This window comes from Mus musculus, chromosome 4, assembly GCF_000001635.26.
Source record: "Mus musculus strain C57BL/6J chromosome 4, GRCm38.p6 C57BL/6J".
Lineage (NCBI taxonomy): Eukaryota > Metazoa > Chordata > Mammalia > Rodentia > Muridae > Mus > Mus musculus.
In genome coordinates, this window is record NC_000070.6 from 113167186 (window position 1) to 113190213 (window position 23028).

Genomic DNA, 23028 nt, shown 5'->3' on the forward strand with positions numbered 1-23028 from the left:
CTTTCAATCCCCACACTGCCTCCTCAACCCCAAACAATAACATAGATAAAGTGAGTCTTTTTACATTCAGCTCCTCCGTGTAAGTAAAGGAAGAGGAAACAAAGGTACAAAGTTCGCTGGACCAGGTAACTTATGGTTTTAAAGGCAGAAATATAATCATTTGATACTTAAAGATTAGAAATTTTACATGCAGTTCAGACCTAGAAAGGGAATCTTAGTAACTGACTCCAAACATAGAGAGCAGTGATAATCACCTGCTATGAATAAGTGTTAATAAACTGACATCTGCACTCTAGGTAGAAAAACTAACACACAGATATTATAATAGGTTTTAATTAAATGAATGTCTGTGTCTCAAGGTAGAGAGCACAACAAATAGATGGTATTACAGGATGTCTACTCTAGTCAGAGAGTTTAACAATTAAAATCTAACTGCTTCCTATTGGAAGATGGTAGTGAAAATTTTAATTAATTGCTTTAAAACTGGTATAAAGGTATAGTGCTCTAATAAATCTTATAGGATACTCATATTTTGCCTAACATGGCTTCATGGGAATTTTCTGGTTAAATCCAGGTGTGAAAAGCTACCTATAATAAGTAGGTACAGAAAAACCTGTGAATAAAATTAATAAAGCCTGCAGGAGACTCATATTCTCTAATGTGGTCTCCAGGGGAATTTATGTTTAGCATTCTGGCATGAAAAATTAGAAAGTCCTAAATATGATAAACTGTGTGTGATTTTGAGTATTGTGGTTGTTTTATTCTTTCTCTAGTGCAGAGGACAATCTAAAAGTTTTTTTGTTACAAGTTGAATGCTAAGCTGATTTTGGGAATCTGTTTTCTATTTCTGTTTTTGGAAATATGAGAAAGGTATCTACACATTCTAGCACTATATAGATCATATTTGATAGAGATATTACTGAAAATCTAGATGCTATAGAATATGTGTGTATATATATTACATTATATACATCTTTGGTGAATTTCATCATCAGACATGCTTAACTAACTGGCTTGCCTGAACTCCTGATGTTTTAGTTTTTCATCCAGATCCATTCACTACACAGACATTAGAACCATCATTGGTGTGGCCTTCTTCAGGCCAATGATTTCCCCCATTTCCCTACCCTTCCCACTCCCTTCAGAAATATCTCAACACCCATATCAGATTGAAGAAGTTATGAAGAGTCATTGTCCCAGTTTCCCAGTGTTTAGGACTGGGTGTGGTTATTATTAGTTTTCTTTGATACTGAAATTGTTGAAATACAGGTCTTAGTCCCAGTCCTACTATTGCTGTAATTATGAACAGATATGAAATGTTTGACCCTGTGAATTAAGTGCCAAATTGTAATTCCATCGAACTGAGTTTATAGTTAGGGTGTTTTAAGTTATTTTACCTAGAAATGCCTGAGAGTAAGTAACAGAGAACAGTCCAGATTATTTCACATATTGTTGGTTTTCAAAAATGTTAGAAGACCACAGAATATGATGTTTAATGTTATTTCTTCACTTGTTATTTAGACTAGTCTGCTCCTGACAGTTTTCCTTATATTGAATACAAAGAAGAAACCCAGCATCTTTGAGTTACTCCAAATGTGGTGTAACAGGCACTAGCCAGGAATTACCTCATTGCATGTACAGACATAATACTGTCCAAAGCAAGGACACAAATACAGATTAAGACAGCCTGGTTATGCCATAACAGAGTAGGCTTCTCTTTTATATTCATGTTTCCATAAGTCTGTCAAATGACCTTGGTCAGTTTGCTAAAGACATATGCTCCAATGTACTGGAGTAAGGGGCTGTCCAAGTGACCAGTGGTCTATTTAAATAGGCAAAGTTTTTGAAGCTGTGTTGGCTTTCCTCTATATTTTCTGTTAATAATGGTTGTTCTTGGATTTCTGATGGGGTAGAAAACCTACATAGTCTCCTAGCCAATCCAGGCTTTTTACTTTTAAGGCACATTTATGAGAGCATGAATGTCAGACAGCATTCAATCTAAAGCCAAGATATAGCCAGATGTATAATTATACATTTTTAAGTTACTATAGAATACAACTTTTTATTTATAAACAAACATGATGGACTGGGTATTAGGTGTTTTGTACTTTCTTAATTAAAAAATAGAAATAGTTGTATTCAATTGTATCTGAAATAAAATACTCTTTTAGTTGGACAATATAGCGGATGTGTTTTGGATAGCCAGGGGACTGATTATATTTGATGTTAATTCCTTTCTCCTATGAGAGGTTGCAAACAAGGAATGAGTCAGCATTCAGATGATTTCTAGTATACCTTCCCAGCTTAAGATGTAAAATAAAGAAGAGCTGATGACTGATCAGAAAAATAAAGATGTTTGGAATGTTGTAGTAGAGAAGAAAGAAAAAATGGAAGAGGGACACTATACAGAGGAGTATGAAAAAGAAGAAAAGCAGAGCAGAAGCACATGGACTGCAGAAACCTCAAGTTCTAATGGGTCTCATAGATGTGGAAGGTGGTAGTTTAGTGGTATTGCAGATCTGCACAATATACTTGCATAGAATTATTAAAATTAAATGAGCTGTTTCTTCATTACTGGGATATATTCCTTTTGAAATTTGACTAAAACACATTGGTATGCATGATATCCCATTCTCATGTACATTCTGTTACTTATGTGTTCACACACATCAAATACTCTCCCAGGCATGGCCACTTTGAATTGAGGTATGTCCTTCATTCACAGCCAACATATTGGATTAGATACTTTTTCTCTAAAGAATTTTCTGAAGTATCTGTGTTAGAAGCTGACAACAAACTTCCATCCAGGTGCTGAAAATTTATGCATTCAAGAAATGCATACAAATTATTTCCAGCTCTTTTTTTGTTTTGTTTTCTTTTGTTTTGTTTTGTTTTGTTTTGTTTTTTTCCTGATCAAATAGATAGGCTTTATTCCAGGGATGCAGGGATGATTTTTTTTTTGAATTTTTAAAAATATTTTTCATTATTATGTATTTTTCTCAATTACATTTAGAATGCTATCCCAAAAGTCCCCCATACTCTCCCCCCCAACTTCCCTACCCACCCATTCCCATTTTTTGGCCCTGGCATTCCCCTGTTCTGGGGCATATAAAGTTTGCGTGTCCAATGGGACTCTCTTTCCAGTGATGGCAGACTAGGCCATCTTTTGAGATCATGACCTAGTGAAGTACTGTTCATCCTGCCCTGTAGAAGAAGTCGTCCTTTAATATTTTTCATGAATTAATCATTGTTATAATTACAGAAAATAAAGCAAACTTTTCTCATTCCTGCTCACTAAAAATTACAGTAAAATGCAGTTCTTTAAATCAATTACAACCATTGATTAGATAAGAAGGAAGTCATGGAAACAAAATCTCTAATGGGAATACTCATTAATATTTACCACTTCAACTCAAAATCTATGAACATTCAAAATTTTCCCTTTACTTTTTCATTACCTGTACAAGGAATTCTGAAGAGGTGGCAGAACCCTCTATATCTTTGTCTCCAGTTTGTCTTGTGCAACATAGTCAGTCTCCTATCATAATCCCTTTGCCTAGAGACACTGATCTACTAATACAGGCTTGGAAAATAACAATTTTTGTGGTAGGGCTCTTGGCATGTAAACCATTTTTCCTCCTTTAAATTTGATATCTTTATTCAGGTTATTTCCTGTGTGTGTAAAATGGGCAAACCCTCGGGTTGTTTTTGAGTATATTTATCAATATCTTCCCCCTGAGGCCTCCTTCCTTTCCTCCTACAATTCATCAAGGTAAGACTCTTGTCTCACAGGAATATGAATCCCTGTAGCCAAATGTTGGGAAAGAACTTGTCCACATACATTTATAGTTTGATACTTGACCATCTGCACACACAAATTACACTCAACATTCTCTCTCTCTCTCTCTCTCTCTCTCTCTCTCTCTCTCTCTCATTCCTGAAAAATTTCTACTACCTATGAACATTGTAAAAGCCTTTAAAGTTTTGCAGTCTTTATTTCAAACTTTCTGGAGATCAAAGTTGCATAAGCTCTTATTTCAATCAAGCCTCCTACTTCAATGCCATTTATTTCCAAATATTTGGCGTTTGGTCAAGAAGAGCTGAATATTAACATATATCCTTGGACTACCAAACACTCTTATTTTTTCACCTGTAGCATATTTTCATCGCAGCTAGGGATTCAGTGGCAGCAGGAAAATCCCACTAATAACATTAAATTATATTATACCATTTTTGACAGACCATGGGTTTTATTTCTATTTTGAAATATTCATTGACCATACCTGGATCCACACTGGAATTTTGAATACTTGATTTGATGCTTTCCAAAAGCCACACTTTTGTTTCTGTAGGCAAAAGACCATACATTGAATTAGTTTTTCTTTTTGTATCATTGAGTTTGGGGAGGATTGAGTAAGATGTTTTCTGTTGCCATATCTAGAGCATCACTGCTTGCCATACCATATATTGCATCTTCATAGTGTTTGTGAGGTACTCTTGACTGCAATTTCTTTCTCAGCTAACAAAGAGCAACAGCTTGCTTTTTTTTTTGTTTTTTAACTGTGAGGCCTCCACCTAGGTCCTCATTTATTTTTTGATGTCAGGAAAATGTGTTGTTTATCTCTCTTGGACCTATGCACTTAGTGCAATGGTAGGTCTTGTCTCATAAAATAAACACACCTGGAATGTAGACTTGCATTTGATTCATACCTAGGACAGCCATTACCCTTGAGATGCCTTGTTTTTATTATGTTGGAAATGAACAAATTTCCCACAATGAATGCACCGGACATTTTGAAAACAGATACCTATAGCAGATTGTACACAACATATTTTAAAAGGACAATATTTCCTAAATCTGGGTCTCTAATCCTGTACAATTCAGAGTTCTCTAGGTATAGTATGATGTGGTGTAGTACCATGACACATATTACAAGCAATATCAGTTGTATCCCTCTCCATTCCACCATAGGATGTCTCTCAGCTTTTAATGTTCTGAGTATTTGATTATTCACGTTATTCCCATTTTCAAACACCCAGATCCCTATCATAACATGCCTTGCATCTTAATATCATATGATTTGTTCATGGTTATGACGAATATTAATTAAATATCAATGAAGATTTCTAAAGAGAAATCTTTGCCGCTTAGATAGGAATTTCCCTTGTTCATCTAGCTTTTGCACAAGAATTTAAAGCTGCAAACCCATACTGTACTTTCTATTTCAGTATGATCTAATTGAGTCTGAATTTCGATTTCAGCTTATTCCCTGTGAATTGGCTCCATTCCTGTAACATCATGCCATTTGGTTCACTTCATGGATCAGTAATGCCAGGTGGTACATAGCATTTGATATTTCAATGAAAATTTCCCTAGCATACCAGATGTCACTTTCATTTTTGAGTGAACCTAGCAGACCATTTTTAAAACATTCTCCTATATGTATGCCACCTTGATTGCATTAACTCTTTTCAGAATTCAACCTAAATAACAGTGTAAGTCATCCAGACCAGTCAAAGTTTTCTCCACCTCGCAAAGACTATATCGTACCAATAGTCTCAGCAACTCTGAAGAACTTCAGAGACAGAATCTAATTATCTCTATATTGGGATTCTTGAAACAACTTATAAACAGCATTGTAAGCTGGGCACTTAACAGCTCTGTTATTACACAATAGGTTATCATGCCCATCCTTTTGCTATTGTTCTCCAATCTCTGATATTATAACAAAAACCTACCTGGAAATAGTTAAGGGGTCCTAGTGTCTGTGATTCAGTACAGAATGTCATTATATTGTCTTAGACCATGTTGAATGCATAGTCATATTACTGTCTCTCCAGTTCTGTGGTACCCACATTTTCCAAAGAATTTCAGTGATCTGTTATGTCAGATGTGGTTCTGATTAACTCCCTTTTAATTTAAAATCTCCTGAACTTCATCATTGGAGATACAATCTACTACCTAATAAACATAACATTTTTTGCCTTTCCAATACTGAACCTAAAATATATGCTAGATCCAAACATCTGAGCACTGTTACCCTGTGTTCTTATTCTTTCTCATTTGAATATATTTTGAACACTGGTTATAAAGTTTTATACCAAAAGAGTGGTCCTTTGCAACTGGTAACTTGTTTCCTCCTTCCATATTTGTGAAATTATAAGCTAACATCTTCTCCACATCGTTTTTCCTTCCGTGCCTTCTTTATTATTATTGTACATAGCAGGATTCCTCTTTCTTTGATTTTTGTTTTGGCCTTAATTCATCTTTCATCCCTGTGGGAAAATTCCTTGTCGGAATGCCAACAAGCCTCCTTTAAATGTTTTATCTTCAACAGTGAATGCTTATGATGGCTTACCTTAGATTTTTCTAATTTTTGCATTATGATTTCCTTTCAATTATTTCAATGATTGTGAACCATGCATTTGAAGTGCATATCCATGTTACTGAAACAGTGGAGATTCACTAATGAAGTTTATGGCCTGATGCTATGTGAAGAAGGATTGCCACACTCACAACATCCTTCTATAGGGACACAAAATCTGAGATATCTCATCCTTCACTACATGATTCATAACAAGTCACCAAATGCATGCAACTTATGTAAGAGAAAGGAGGCAGTTTTTTTCCATGTCATATGGGAAAAGGTGTAGTTCTTGATTTTAAGCTGCACAGATGGCTTATCTTCAGATTGATCATCCTCACAAAGCTTATGATTAAAAGTAGCTAGTGGTTGCTCTCCAAATAGGTTTTGTTAGAGAAAAATTATTCAAATTACTGGGAGACCCACAAATGACCAGTGACTCTAAGGACATTAAATTTGGTGAACCAACAAGTTTATTTGCGATTTCACATACAAATATATATAAGGGGTTAGTGAATTTAGTCTCAAGTATTAAAAGATAGATAACTCTCTATGTATATATTCCACTGCATAATGGGTATGGACACGCGTGATTGTCTGGGAGTTAAAGGCAAATTTGAAGTACAGGTCTTAGACCCAGTCTTTCTATTGCTTTTATTATAAACAGATCTGAGATATTTAAGTCTGTGAGCTAAGTGTCAAATAGGAATTTCATGGAACTAAGATTATAGTTAGGGTGTTTGAAGTTAATTTAATAATAAATGCCTGAGAGTAAGTAACAGAGAACACTCCTGATTACTTGACTTACATAGTTGATTTTTCAAATTGTCAGGAGTCTACAGAATATGATATTTAATGCTGTTTATTCACTTGGTGTTCAGACTAGAATGTTACTGTCAATTTTCCCTGTATTGGATTCACAGAAGTAACTCACCATCTTTGAATTAGTCCAGATGTGGTGAAACAGACACTAGGCAAGAATTCCTCATTTCATCTATAGCCATAATATTGTCCACAGTAAGGACAGAAATACAGATTAAGGCAGCCTGATTATTCCAAGAAAGAATGGGCTTTTCCTTAATATTCCTGTTTCTGTAAGTGAGTAAAATGACAACAGGAAGTTGTCTAAAGACATATGTTGAAGTAAGGGACTATGCATGTGATCAGCAGTCTCTAATAACTGGCTAAGTTTTAGAACCTGTTTTGGCATTCCTATATATTTTTAGGTAATATGATTTTCTTCTTGGATTTCTGGTGGGGTTGAAAACCTCCATAATCTCCTAGCCAACTTAAAATTTTTACTTTAAGAGGAACAGTTTTTGGGAGGATTGTTTTCAGATGGCTTTGATTCTAAAGCCAAGACATAGTCAGATATAAATTATAATTCTAAAAGTAAGAATAGATGACAGAAGTTCTATTTAATTAACAAAGATAATGGACTGGGTGTTAAATCACTTCTACTTCACAAATTACAAAATAGTCATGGTTATGTACTATTAAATCTGAGATAAAATAGTCTTTTAATTGGACAGAAAGGAGGAATGTAGTAGATTGTTCTGGGGCTGATTTTATTTGATGTTAATTCTGTTCTCCTGTGATGAGTTGTGAATAAGGAAAGAATCAGCACACGGGTGATATTCTCTAAAAGTTCCCATCTTATTTTCTATAAATAAATAAATAAATAAATAAATAAAACAGAAAGAAAGAAAGAAAGAAAGAAAGAAAGAGAGAGAGAGAGAAAGAAAGAAAGATAAAGAAAGAAAGCTGAAGCCTGAGCATAATAAGGAACATTAAGTAGAAAGTAGAGAGAGAGTAGAAGGAGAAAATGAAAGAAGTGGACACAGAGTAGGAGGAAGAAGAATAAAAATAGAGCAGAAGAAACTCTAGGTAGCCTGGAGAAACTGCAGGATCTAAATGTTCTCATATTAGTGTAAGATAGTATTGTCGTCACTGACCCATCTCCCCAATCTAGGAACACAGCATATATTCATATTAATTTAATTGTCTTTTCATTTCTGGTGCATATTTGTGCTTGAGATTTACTGCAACACATTACTATGCATGCATACTATATTCTCATGTAGACTTCTTTACTTAGGTGTTCAGGGACATCAAATACTCTGCAATGCATGGCCACTTTGAATTGAGGTATGTCCTTCATTCACAGCCAGCATATTGGACTGGACAGTCTTTCCTTAAAGATTTCTTTGAAGTATCTGTGCTAGAAGCAGCCAACAAACTTACCATCCAGGTAACGAAAACTTTTGCATTGATTACTTTATCTACAATATATTTCCAGTAAGTTTAGAACAAGGTTTTGACAAGATGAAGTACTTTTCAACCTCCCTTACAAAATAAGTAATCCTTTAATACTTTTCATTGATTAATCATTGTTATAATTAGGGAAAATAAAGCAAACCTATTTCTTGCCTGCTCACTAAAACGGGCAGTTAAATGCAGCCCTTTAAATCAATTGCAATCATTTCTTAGAAAAGAAGGAAGGTAAAGGAAACAAAAGACTGTGATGGGAATGCTCATTAATATTGAATACTTCAGCTCTAAAATCTATTAACATTCAAAGTTTTCCCTTTTTACTTTTCCATAACATATGCATTGATTTCGGAAGAGGTGGCAGAATCCTCTATATGCTTTGTCTCTAGTTTCTGTTGTGACAGAGTCAATCTCCAACCATATTTCCTATGCCTACAGACATTGATCTACTAATACATACTTGGGATGTAACCATTCTATTGTGAGTGCTCTTGTCATTTAAGCCATTGATCCTCCTTTAAAGTTGGTATCTTTATTCTTGTTGTGTCTTTTGTTTGTAATTGAGAATATATGTCAATATCTTCCCCTGTATCTTCTAGCATTTCCCCCCTACATTTCATCATGGTGTGTTATTGTCTCAACTGACTGTTAACCTGTATACCCAAAATTGGGGAAAGATCTAGTCCCTGTACATTTATGGGCATGTCAAGGATATTAGACTTCTAATTTTCCAGTTGAACTTCTCACAGATATTAAACTTAACACTTGTTTTTTTTTTCTTTTTTGTAAATCCTGATATCTCCATACGACCCATGATGTTGTTATAAACCTTTTAATTTGCAAAGACTGTATTACAAAATTTCTCAGAAATCAAAGTTTCATAAGCTCCTACTTCAATCAAGCCTCTTATTTCAAGGCCATTCACTTCTAAATTTTATTTGTCTGTTGATCAATGAGAGCTGAATATTAACATATTTTCTTCCACTTCAAAAAACTCTTGCTCTTTCACGTGTACAAATATGTCATCACATCTACAGATACAGTGGCATTAAGGAAATCCCAATAATACCATTAAATTTTATTTACATTTACACACAATTTCACAGACAATGGGATTAAATTCTATTTTGAAATCTTCATTGACCATACCTAGATCCACAGTGGAATTTTCAATACTCGACTGAATACTTTCCAACAGCAACGCCTTTGTCTCTGTAGAAAAACACCATACATTGAATTAGTTTCTATTTTTATATCATTGAGGTTTGGGGGATTGAATAAGATGATTCTCTATTGTCATGTTTAGAGCAGCCCTGCTTGGCATAGCATATATTAGATCTTCACTATTTTATTTATATATTTTTGAGTGTATACTCTTTCCTAGCAAACAAAGGACATAGCTTGCATTTTGCACTGTGAGTCCTCTAGCCAGGACCTCAATTCATTTTCTGATGTCAGGAAATATCTTGTTTATCCCTCTTGTAAGGATTTTTTTGTCTCAATCACAGTGCTCGTCTCATAAAATAAAGACCCCTAGACTGTAGACTTTTATTCTGATTTATAGCCAGGTCCAAAATTCCCTAGAGATGCCATGTTCACTCTTATGCTGCTAATTTCGACCAATAAAGGCACCGGACATTTTGAGACCACATACTTATAGCAGATTGTACACAATATATTTACAAAGGAAAATATTTCCTAAAACTGGGTCTTTAGACATGAAAACCTCAGAGTTCTCTAGGTATAGGATGATCTAGTATACTAAAATGATCCATATTAGAACCAATATCAGTTGTATCCCTCTCCATTCTACCATAGGTTGTGCCTCGGCATTTAATGGTTAAATAGTTGTTTATTCACAAGGTATACACTTTTTTTCAAACACCAAGGTCCCTATCATAATTTCCCTTGCATCTGGATATCATATGATTTTTTTCATGGCTGTGACCAACATTAATTAAAAATAAGTGAATGTTTCTACAAAAACTGTAGAACCCTTGTCAATAAGAGGAATTTTTCTTGCTCATCAATCTTTTCTCCAGAAACTTAAACTTTCATACTCATGTTGTACTTTCTAATTATGCATGATCTAATTGAGTCTGAATTTGGATTTCAGAGTATTGCCATATAATTGGCACCTGCTCTCTGAGTATCACCATTCCATTGTTTGGCTTCATGAATCAGTTATCCCAGCTGTTCCATACCATTTGATATTTTAGTGAAAATTTCCCTAGCCTGCAAGAAGTCACGTTCATTTTTGGGTGAACATTGCAAATCATTTTTTTTCTACTTTCTCCTCTATGTATTCCATCTTGATTGCATTGACTCTTTTCAGAAATCAACCTAAATAACAGTGTAAGTCATTCAATTCAGTCAAAAATGTTTCCACCTCTCAATGATCACATCATACCACTGGTCTCAGAAAATCTCATGAAGAGCTCAGACAGATTCCAATTATCTTTATATTTGGAACTCTCTAAACTACTAATTACCGTATTGTAACTTGGTCATTGAACAGATCTGCTATTGCGCAACAGTTATGGGATACCAATCCTTTTGCTATTTTTTCCAAGCTCTGCTAATTATAAGGAAACATGCCTGGAAATAGTTAATGGTTCTCAGTGCCCGTGAGTCAGTCCTTCCATAGAATAACTTTATATTGCCTTAGCCCGTGTGGAATGCATAGACATAATACTGTCTCTCTAGTTCTGTGGTACCCACATTTTCCCAAGAATTTCCATGTCTGGTTCAGCCCAGAGTCTGGTTCAGAGTAACTCTCTTTTAATTTAAAATCGTCTGTACTTGAACATTGGAGATATAATCTGTTCCCTAAATATCATATGTTTTTCTCTTTCCAATATGCTACCTAAAATGCATTCTAGACCCAAATATCTAAGCAGTGTTTCCTTCTGTTCTTCTTTCTTCAAATATGAATATTTTTGAATGATGTTTATAAAGTTTTATTCAACAAGAGTACTCCTTTGCAACGGGTAACTAGTTATGCCCTCCCATATTTGTTTAATTTTCATCTAACAACATCCTCCACCCCTTTTTCATTTAAAGCCTTGATTATTATTGGGCATAGAAGAATCCCTCTTTGTTTGATTTTCCTTTTGTTTTTAATTCATCTTTCATTCCTGTGTGAATTCCAACAATCCTCTTTTAAATGTTTTATCTTCAACTGTGAAGGGATATGACTGCTTACCATAGTTTCTTCTAATTTTTGCATTAAAATTTACTTGAAATTATTTCAATAGATTGTAAGCCATTCATTTGAAGTGCATCTCCATGTTACTGAAACAGTAAAGATTCACCAATGAGGCTTATGGTCTGATGCTATGAGACGAATTATTGCCACCCTCATAACATCCTTCTACAAGGATACACAGCTCTGAGACACATCATTCTTTATTGCATAACTCATAATTTGTCAGCTACTGCATGCAACTTATGTAACAGAAATGAAGCACTTCTTTTCATACGACATGTGAAAAGGTGTAGTTACTGATTATAGGATGCACACATGGCTTATCTTCAGATTCATCATCCTCACACAGCTTATCATGAAAATTCGCTAATGGTTATTCCCCAATTAATTCTTGGTAGACAAATGAATTTTATTCACCTTTCTGGGGGACCCACAAATTCCCAGTGTACCCAAGTAAATCACCTTTGGTGAACCAGAAAGTTTATATGGTATTTCTCATACAAATATGGGTAAGTGGTTAATGAATTGAGCCTCGATGATTAAAAGTTAGATGGCTGTTTATCTGTATATCCCTCTGCATCATGTCTATGCACAAACATGGTTCAATATAGAGCTCTATCATTAACTTTAATGGGAATCAACATGGTTAAAGTTGTTTCAGTACTTCATATAAAGGCAACTCCTTTTAAAATAGAATTGAGCAAACCTCTACCAGTAAAAGAAGAGACTATAGGGACAAAATATGAATAAAGGAATGCAGAAGCATTATTTCCCAACTGCTTATATGATGAGCATACTGTACCCAATGAAGACATCTATAGTTAGTGGATGGGCTCTTGTCAGTGAGAACTTTGGCAAGAATGCTCTTGAGTTTGTGGTTTATATCTTTTTGTCCTAAAAACACCACATATAGGAATGTATTTATGTAAGCTGTTTTCATGAAATCATTGCACATTTATTTGCAGTTCTTGACCCTCACCAAAACAATCAATTCTCTGTCTATTGAGTTGCCTTTACCTCCCAGACAATCTTGGTTTTTATATTACCCTCACACATATATCACAGTGTAATTGTATCTATGTTAAATCTTTAATTCAGGAAGGGAAAAATCATGATATCTCTTGTTTTGCATTATATAAGTTAAATATTAGTTTTATGCTGAGTTCACCTCATGGTATAACAATGAATATTATATAATTTGGAGAAAGATGAAATTTTACATTGGGCAGACAAAGGGGAAATGGAGAGGAAAGTAGGGAAAGAGAAGAATAAGAAAATGAAAGAGGGAGAGGACACAGAGGAAGGGGAAAATAATAGAGTAGCAGAAACCCATGGCCTGGGGAAACCTCATTTTTAAAGGGTCTCACAAATGTGGAAGATGGTAGTGTAGTGGTATATCTGCCCAATTTAGGCACAAAGCAGGTATTCATGTTAACTGAGTTGTGTTTTCACTGCCAGGCCATTTTTGGGTTGAAAAGAGGCCACAACAAAATGGAGCTCAATGTAGTAATTTGCACTCTATTAACCTGAGATAAAAATTCACTGCCCCCAAACACCTGAATGAGCTTAGTAATCGATATAGGCTCAAGAATTGTTGATTTGAAGGCGGCACAATTTGAAGGGCTAACAGAGAATGGCAGAAAGGCATCTACACTGGATGAGAACATTTCTGTGTTATCTTCCACTTATATTTCATTCCCCACACTGCCTCCCCAACCCCAAACAATAACATAGATAAAGTGAGTCTTTTTACATTCAGCTCCTCCGTGTAAGTAAAGAATCAGGAAACAAAAGTACAAAGTTCTCTGTAACAGGTAACTTATGGTTTTTAAGGCAGAAATATAATCATTTGATACTTAAAGATGGGAAATTTTACATGCAGATCAGAACTATATAGGGAATCTTAGTAACTGACTCCAAACAGAGAGAGCAGTGATAATCGCCTGCTATGAACATGTGTTAATAAACTGACGTCTGCCGCTCCAGGTAGAGAATGTAACACAGAGATATTATAATGGGTATTAATTAAATGAATGTCTGTGTCTCAAGGTAGAGAGCACAACAAATAGATGGTATTACAGGATGTCTACTCTTGGGAGACTGTTTAATAATTAAAATCTAGCTGCTTCCAATTGGAAAATGTTAGTGAAAATTTTAATTAATTGCTTTAAATATGGTATAAAGGTATAGTGCTCTAATAAATCGTATAAGATACTCATATTTTGCCTGATATGGGCTTCATGGGAAATTTCTGGTTAAATTCAGGTGTGAAAAGCTACGTCTTATAAGTAGGTATAGAAAGACCTGTGAATCAAATTAAAAAAGCCTGCAGGAGACTCATATTCTCTAATGTGGTCTCCAGGGGAAATTATGTTTAGCATTCTGGCATGAAAAATTAGAATGTCCTAAATATGATAAACTGTGTGTAATTTTGAGTATTGTGGTTATTTTATTCTTTCTCTAGGGCAGAGGACAATCTACAGGTTTTTTTTTTTTGTTGTTGTTACAAAGTGAATAATAAGCTGATTTTGGCAAAATATTTTCTATTTCTGTTTTTGGAAATATGAGTAAGGTATCTACACATTCTAGCACTATATAGATCATATTTGATAGAGATATTACTGAAAATTTAGATGCTATAGAATATGTGTGTATATATATTACATTATATACATCTTTGGTGAATTTCATCATCAGACATGCTTAACTAACTGGCTTGCCTAAACTCCTGATGTTTTAGTTTTTCATCCAGATCCATTCACACTACACAGACATTAGAACCATCGTTGGTGTGGCCTTCTTCAGGCCAATGATTTCCCCCATTTCCCTACCCTTCCCACTTCCTTCAGAAATATCTCAACACCCATATCAGATTGAAGAAGTTATGAAGAGTCATTGTCCCAGTTTCCCAGTGTTTAGGACTAGGTGTGGTTATTATTAGTTTTCTTTGATACTGAAATTGTTGAAATACAGGTCTTAGTCCCAGTCCTACTATTGCTGTAATTATAAACAGATATGAAATGTTTGACCCTGTGAATTAAGTGCCAAATTGTAATTTCATGGAACTGAGTTTATAGTTAGGGTGTTTTAAGTTATTTTACCCAGAAATGCCTGAGAGTAAGTAACAGAGAACAGTCCAGATTATTTCACATATTGTTGGTTTTCAAAAATGTCAGAAGACCACAGAATATGATGTTTAATGTTATTTCTTCACTTGTTATTTAGACTAGTCTGCTCCTGACAGTTTTCCTTGTATTGAATACAAAGAAGAAACCCAGCATCTTTGAGTTACTCCAGATGTGGTGTAACAGGCACTAGCCAGGAATTACCTCATTGCATGTACAGACATAACACTGTCCAAAGCAAGGACACAAATACAGATTAAGACAGCCTGGTTATGCCATAACAGAGTAGGCTTCTCCTTTATATTCATGTTTCCATAAGTCTGTCAAATGACCTTGGTCAGTTTGCTAAAGACATATGCTCCAATGTACTGGAGTAAGGGGCTGTCCAAGTGACCAGTGGTCTATTTAAATAGGCAAAGTTTTTGAAGCTGTGTTGGCTTTCCTCTATATTTTCTGTTAATAATGGTTGTTCTTGGACTTCTGATGGGGTAGAAAACCTACATAGTCTCCTAGCCAATCCAGGCCTTTTGCTTTTAAGGAACATTTATGAGAGCATGAATGTCACATAGCATTCAATCTAAAGCTAAGATATAGCCAGATGTATAATTATAAATTTTTAAGTTACTATAGAAAACAGGTTTCTATTTAATTAACAAACATGATGGACTGGGTATTAGGTGTCTTTTACTTTCTTAATTAAAAAATAGGAATAGTTGTATTCAATTATATCTGAAATAAAATACTCTTTTATTTGGATAAAAAAGGGGAAGTGTTTTGGATAACCAGGGGACTGATTATATTTGATGTTAATTCCTTTCTCCTATGAGAGGATGCAAACAAGGAATGAGTCAACATTCAGATCATTTCTAGTATACATTCCCAGCTTAAGATGTAAAGTAAAGACGAGCTGATGACTGATCAGATAAAGGAAAATCGTTGGAATATTGTAGAAGAAAAGAAAAAAAAAAGGAAGAGGGTCACTATACAGAGGAATATGAAAAAGAAGAAAAGCAGAGCAGAAGCACATGGACTGCAGAAACCTCAAGTTCTAATGGGTCTCATAGATGTGGAAGGTGGTAGTTTAGTGGTATGGCAGATCTGCACAATATAGGTGCACAGAATGTATTAATGCTAAATGAGCTGTTTCTTCATTACTGGGACATATTCTTGTTGAAAATTTACTAAAAACACATTAGTATGCATGATACCACATTCTCATGTACTGTTTGTTACTTATGTGTTCACACACATCAAATACTCTCCCATGCATGGCCACTTTGAATTGAGGTATGTCCTTCATTCACAGCCAACATATTGGATTAGATAATTTTTCTCTAAAGAATTTTCTGAAGTATCTGTGTTAGAAGCTGACAACAAACTTCCATCCAGGTGATGAAAATTTATGCGTTCAAGAAATTACCTACAAATTATTTGCAGTGTTTTTTGAACACCTGGTGAAGTACTTATCATCCTACCCTGTAGAAGAAGTCATCCTTTAATATTTTTCATGAATTAATCATTGTTATAATTACAGAAAATAAAGCAAACTTTTCTCATTCCTGCTCACTAAAAATTACAGTAAAATGCAGTTTTTTAAATCAATTACAATCGTTCCTCAGATTAGAAGGAAGTCATGGAAACAAAAACTCTAATGGGAATACACATTAATATTTACCACTTCAGCTCTAAACTCTCTTAACATTCAAAAGTTTCCCTTTTAATTTTTCTTAACAGATGAAGAAAATTCTGAAGAGGTGGCAGAATTCTCTATTTACCTTGTCTCCAGTTTCTTTTGTAACACATAGTCAATCTTCTATCATATTTCCCTTGCCTACAGACACGGATCAACTAATACAGGCTTGTGAGATAACCATTTCTGTGGTAGGGCTCTTGGCATTTAAGTTACTTTTCCTCCTTTAAATTTGATGTCTTTGTTCCAGTTATGTCCTGTGTTTGTAAAATTGGCAAAGCCTTGGGTTGTTTTTTAGTATATCTATTATTAACTTTCCCTGGATCCTCCATCCTTTCCCCGTACAATTCATCATGGTAAGTTTCTTATCTCAAAGGAATATGAACATGTGTACCCAAATGTTTGGAAAGATCTTGTACCCATACATTCATGGGCATATCATTGTATAAGACTGCTAGTTTGATACTTGACCATCTGCTTACAGAAATTACACTCAATATTCTCTCTCTCTCTCTGTCTCTCTCTCTGTCTCTCTCTCTCTCTTGAATTCCTGATAATTATCTACTGCCTATGAACTTTGTAAATGACTTTCAATTTTTGCTGTTTGTATATGAAAATTTCTCCAAATCAAAGTTATATAAGCTCTTACTTCAATCAAGATTCCTTTTTCAATGCCATTTATTTCCAAATATTATTTGGCCTTTGATCAAGAAGACTTAATATTAACATATTGTCTCGTACTTGCAAATACTCTTGTTCTTTTACCTGTAGCAGAGTTTCATCACATCTAGGAATACAGTCGCATCAGGGAATCCCCACTAATAACATTAAATTATACTGTACCCTTTTTCTTTTACAGACAAGGCGTTTTATTTATATTTTGAATTCTTCATTGATAATACCTTGATCGACACTGGAACTTTCAATCCTTGATTGAATAATTTTCAACAGCCTCTCTTTTTTCTCTGTATGCAAAAGACCATACATAGAATTAGTTTCTGTTTTCATATCATTGAGAATTGGGTTGATTGAGTAAGATGTTTATCTATTGCCATGTCTAGAGCAGCACTGCTTGGCATAGCATATGTTAGATTTTCATTATTTTAATGAGGTACTTTTTACTGCAAATGCTTTCCTAGTTAACAAAGGTTAAAAGCTAGTATTTTTCATTTTGATAATTCCAGCAATGTTCATTTCATTCTCTGATATTAGAAAAATGAGTTGTTTATCTCTCTTGGACCTATGCTCTTTGTCCCAGTGGTAGTACTTGTCTTATAAAATAAGCACACCTGGGATGCAGATTTGTTTTCTGATTTATACCTAGGTCAACCATTGCCCTAGACATGACTTATTCATTATTATGTTCCAAATGAACAAATTTCCCACAATAAAATCACTGAACATTTTGAGACCAGACACCTATAGCAAATTGTACACAATATATTTCCAAAGAAAATATTTCCTAAAATTGGGTCTCTAAACATGTAAGCCTCTGAGTTCTCTAGTTGTAAGATGATCTATTGTAGTACCATATTAGAACCAATATCAGTTGTATCCTTCTCCAATCAACCATAGAATGTGCCTCAGCTTTTAATGGTCTAAGAAGATGTTTACACACAAGGTATTCACAATATCAAACACCAAGATAACTATCATAACATGCCTTGCACCTGAATATCATATGATTTGTTAATGGCTTTGACCGATATTAATTAAATATCAGTGAAGATTTCTAAAGAGATTGTGCAATATTTGCCAATAAGAAAGGAATTTTCCTTGCCCATCTAGGTTTTCCACAGTAACTTAAAGCTGCACAGCCATGTTGTACTTTCTATTTCAGCATGGTCTAATTGAGTCTGAATTTGGATTTCAGCTTATTTCCTTTTCATTATCTCCTTCCCTGTGATTTACATCATACAATTTGGATGGCTTCATAGATCAGTAATGATATTTGGTAAATAGAATTTCATATTTTAGTAAAGATTTCCCTACCATGACAGATGTCACGTTCATTTTTTTTTTTTTTGGTGAACATAGCAGACCGTTTTTCTACATTCTCCTATATGTATCCCATCTTGATTGCATTAACTCCTTTCAGAATTAAACCTAAATAACAGTGTAAGTCATCCAGATCTGTCAAAGGTTTTCCACCTTTCCAAGATCATATTGTACCAACTGTCTCAGCAAATCTGAAATTGTTCAGAGACAAAATGAATTATCTCTATATATGGGATTCCTGAAACAACTTATAAACAGCACTGTAAGCTGGGTACTGAATAGCTCTACTATTACACAATGGATTTTTTTTATGCCTGTCCTTTTGCTATTGCTCTCCAATCTCTGATATTATATGGAAACCTGCCTGGAAATAGTTAATGGTTCCCAATGTCCATGAGTCAGACCATCCATTTGTATGTCTATGTTGCCTTAGAGCATGTTGAATGCATAGTCATATTACTGTCTCTCCAGTTCTGTGGTACCCACATTTTCCAAAGAATTTCAATATCTTGTCCTATGCAGTCTGGTTCTGAGTAACTCACTTATAATTTAAAATCTTCTGAACTTCATCTTTGGAGATACAATCTATTCCCTAAACATCATAATTTTTTTTTGATTTTCCAATACAGAACCTGAAATACATGCTAGAACCAAATATCTGAGCACTGTTACTCTGTGATTTTATTCCTACTCCTTTGAATATATTTTGAACATGGGTTATAATGTTTTATACTAAAAGAGTGCTCCTTTGCAAGTGGTAAATAGTTTCCTCCTTCCATATTTCTGAAATTATGAACTAAAATCTTCCCCACCTCATTTTCCATCAAAGCCTTAACTATTATTGTATGTAGCAGAATACCCCTTTCTTTGAATTTTGCTTTTGTTTTAATTCATCCTTCATTCCTGTGGGAAAAATCCTTGTGGGAATGCCAACAAGCCCCCTTTAAATGTTTTATCTTCACCACTAAAGGCATGTGACTGCTTACCGAGTTTCTTCTAATTTTTGCATTATGATTTACTTGCAATTATTTCAATAAACAGTGAACCATGCATTTGAAGTGCATCTCCATGTTACTGAAACAGTTAAGATTAACCAATGAGGCTTATGGCCTGATGGTATGTGAAGAAGGATTGCAATGCTCACAATATACTTCTACAAGGACACATAACTCTGAAATATATCATCCTTCTTTATGAGATTCATAATATGTCACAAACTGCATGCAACTTATGTTACAGAAAGGAGGCACTTTTTTCATATCACATGGTAAAAGGTGTGGTTCTTGAGTTTAAGCTTCACACATGGATTATCTTCAGATTTAGCATCCTCACACAGCTTACGGTTAAAAGTAGCTAATGGTTGCTCTCCAAATAGTTCTTGTTAGAAAAAAAAATTCTACTTACTGGGATACCCACAAATGACCGTTGACTCTAAGGACATCCACTTTGGTGAACCAGCAAGTTTATTTGCTTTTTCTCAAACAAATATGTATTAAGAGGTTAATGAATTGAGTCTCAGTTACTAAAAGATGGGCAACTCTATATCTATATCTATATATTCCTCTGCATCATGGGTATGGACACGCATGTTTCAGTATAGAGATCTATCATTAACTTGAATGGGAATGAACATTGTTAAAACTGTTTCAGTATTTCACATAAATGCATCTCCAGCTTTTTAAAACAGCATTGTGAAAAGCTCCAATAGTAACAATTTGGAGTATATAGACAAAATATACATAAAAGCATTTAGAAACATTCATTCCCAACTTCTTATATGATGAGCATACTGTAACCATTGATGAAATCTAGCTTAATTTAATGGGCACTTGTCAGGGAGAACTTTAGCAAGAATATACATGAGTTTGAGGTTTTTATTTTTATGGCCTATATACATCACAAATAGAGATTAATGTATTTATGAAATTTTCATGAAGACATATCACAATCCATTGAAATTTCTGAACCTCACCAAAATAAACCATTTTTCTCTGTCTATTTGGTTGTCTTTAACTCCCAGACAATCTTAGTTTATATGTAAACATCATGCATATATCACAATTTACTTGTATCTATATTGTTTTTACTCCAAAAAGAAAAATCATATCTCTTCTTCTGCATTATAAATGCTAAAATATTAATTTTATGTTGCATTCACCTCATGGCTTAAAAATGATAATTATATAATTTGAAGAAGAATGAAACACTACATTGGGCAGATAAAGAGAAGGTAGAGCAGGAAGTTGGGAAAGAGAAGAAGAAAAAATGGAGAGAAAGAGGACACAGCAGAAGATGGAAAAGAAGAAAATAAGAGTAGATAAAAGAATCAGGAAACAAAGTTACCAAGTTCATTAGGCCAAGTAACTCATTGATATAATGACAGAAATGTAACTTTTTGATACTTAAAGATGGGAAACTTTGTCAGCATTTCAGAATTAGAAAGGGAATGTTAGACACTGACTAAAAGTAGAGAGAGCAGTAATAATCACCTGGAGAAACTGAGAGTTCTAAATGGTCTTGTAGACGTAGAAGAACATAACGTAGTGGTAGATCTGCATAATCTAGTAACACAGCACCTATTCATATTGATTGAGTTGTTTTTCATCACCAGACCAGTTTTAGGTTGGTTATTTATCACAACAAAATAGAGCACAACTTATTGATTTGATATCAACTAACCTAAAATAAACATTCATTCGGCCCAAACAACTGAATGAGGCATGTGCAGCAATATAGGCTGCAGCAGGGTGAATTTGTAGGTGGCTGGGCTTGAGAGGGCTAGAGAATGGCAGAGAGGCATCTACACTGGACAGATCCTTTCTGTGTTAGCTTTCCCTTATCCTTTATTCCCTCCAATGTCTTCCTCACCCCAATCAGGTATCAGATAATGTGTGTCTTTTTACCCTCAGCTCCTGAGGGTAAATAATCAGGAAACAAAAGTAGAAAGTTCTCTGGTACAGGTAACTCATTGATATAAAGACAGAAATATAACCTTTTGATACTTAATTATGGGAAATTTCATCTGTACTTCAGAACTAGTAAGGGAATATTAGTCACTGAACCTAAGTAGAGTGAGCAGTCATAATCACTTGATATGAACAGATGTTAATTAACTGAAGTCTGTGGCTCCAGGTAGAGAGCATAACAGATATTATAATATGTATTAATTAAATAAATGTCTATGTCTCAAGCTACAGAGCATAACAAATAGAACATATAACAGGATTTCTGTTCTAGGTAGAGAGAGAGTTTAACAATAAAATCTAGCTGTTTCCTATTGGGAGATATTAGGGAAAGTTTGAATTAATTGCTTTAAAAATGTGATAAAGATATATTGTTCTAATAATTATTACGGGATACTTATATTTTGTCTAAGTGGGCTCCATGAAAATTTTTGGTTTAACTCCTGGTTTGACAAGCTGCCTCTTATAAGCAGGTATGATAGATGCGTGGATAAATTTCATAACATTTGTAGGAAACTCATATTCTCTAACATGGACTCCATGGAAATTTAGGCTTAGTATCCTGGCATGACAAATTAGAAAGGATTCTTTAGGCTAACCTCTGTGTGATTTTGAGTATTGTGGTTGTTTTATTGTTCCTCTGAGACAGAGGCAAGCTACAGGTTTTTCAGCTTACCATTTGAAGCATAAGCTAATTTTGGGGAAAAGGTTTTGCCTTTGTGTTTTAAAATATTAAGAGTTATATAGATCTTATTTAATAGTGGGAGAGTCCCTGAAAAACAAGATTCTAGAGAATAAAACAAAAAGTTTATCTTGATTATATCAAAATTTGTTTTGATATTTATATTTTACAGTCTGTAAACATTTGGTGAATTTCATCTTCAGACATGCTGAACTGACCTGCCTGAAATCCTGATGGTTTCATTTTTTAGCCAGGTCCAGTCAAGACACAGACATCAGAGACAATCATTAGTTTGGCCTTCTTAAGTCTAATGAATTGCTCCATTTTTCTACCTTTCCCACTCCCTTCAGAAATATCTCAACTCCCATATAAGCTTGACGAAGTTATGAAGATTTGTCCCAGTTCCATAGTCTTTAGGACTGGGGGTGGATTATTAGTTTTCTTTAATACTAAAATTTTTGAAATACAGGTCTTAGAACAAGACCTTCTCTTGCTATTATTATTAACAGATCTGAAATATTTAAGTCTGTGAGTTAAGTGCCAAATAGGAATTTCATGGAGCTGAGATTATACTTAGGGTGTTTTAAGTAATTTTAATAATAAAAGCCTGAGAGTAAGTAAGAGAACAGTCCAAATTACTTCACGTAAATATTTGGTTTTAAAAATGTCAGAAGTCCACAAAATATGATATTTAATATTATTTATTCACTTAGTGTTCAGATTAGT

At 34.4% G+C, this 23028-nt stretch overlaps 1 protein-coding gene across 1 annotated transcript in view; it reads right to left on the reverse strand.

Moving 5' to 3' along the window:
- Positions 1-23028, reverse strand: part of Skint6 (selection and upkeep of intraepithelial T cells 6) — a 482358-nt gene that overhangs the window by 362570 nt on the left and 96760 nt on the right. The window contains exons 7-9 of the mRNA NM_001103199.1: positions 17562-17624; positions 9786-9848; positions 4284-4346 (exon numbers count right to left, since the gene is read on the reverse strand). Coding sequence (NP_001096669.1) covers positions 4284-4346; positions 9786-9848; positions 17562-17624 — 189 coding nt within the window. The remainder of the gene's footprint in view (positions 1-4283; positions 4347-9785; positions 9849-17561; positions 17625-23028) is intronic.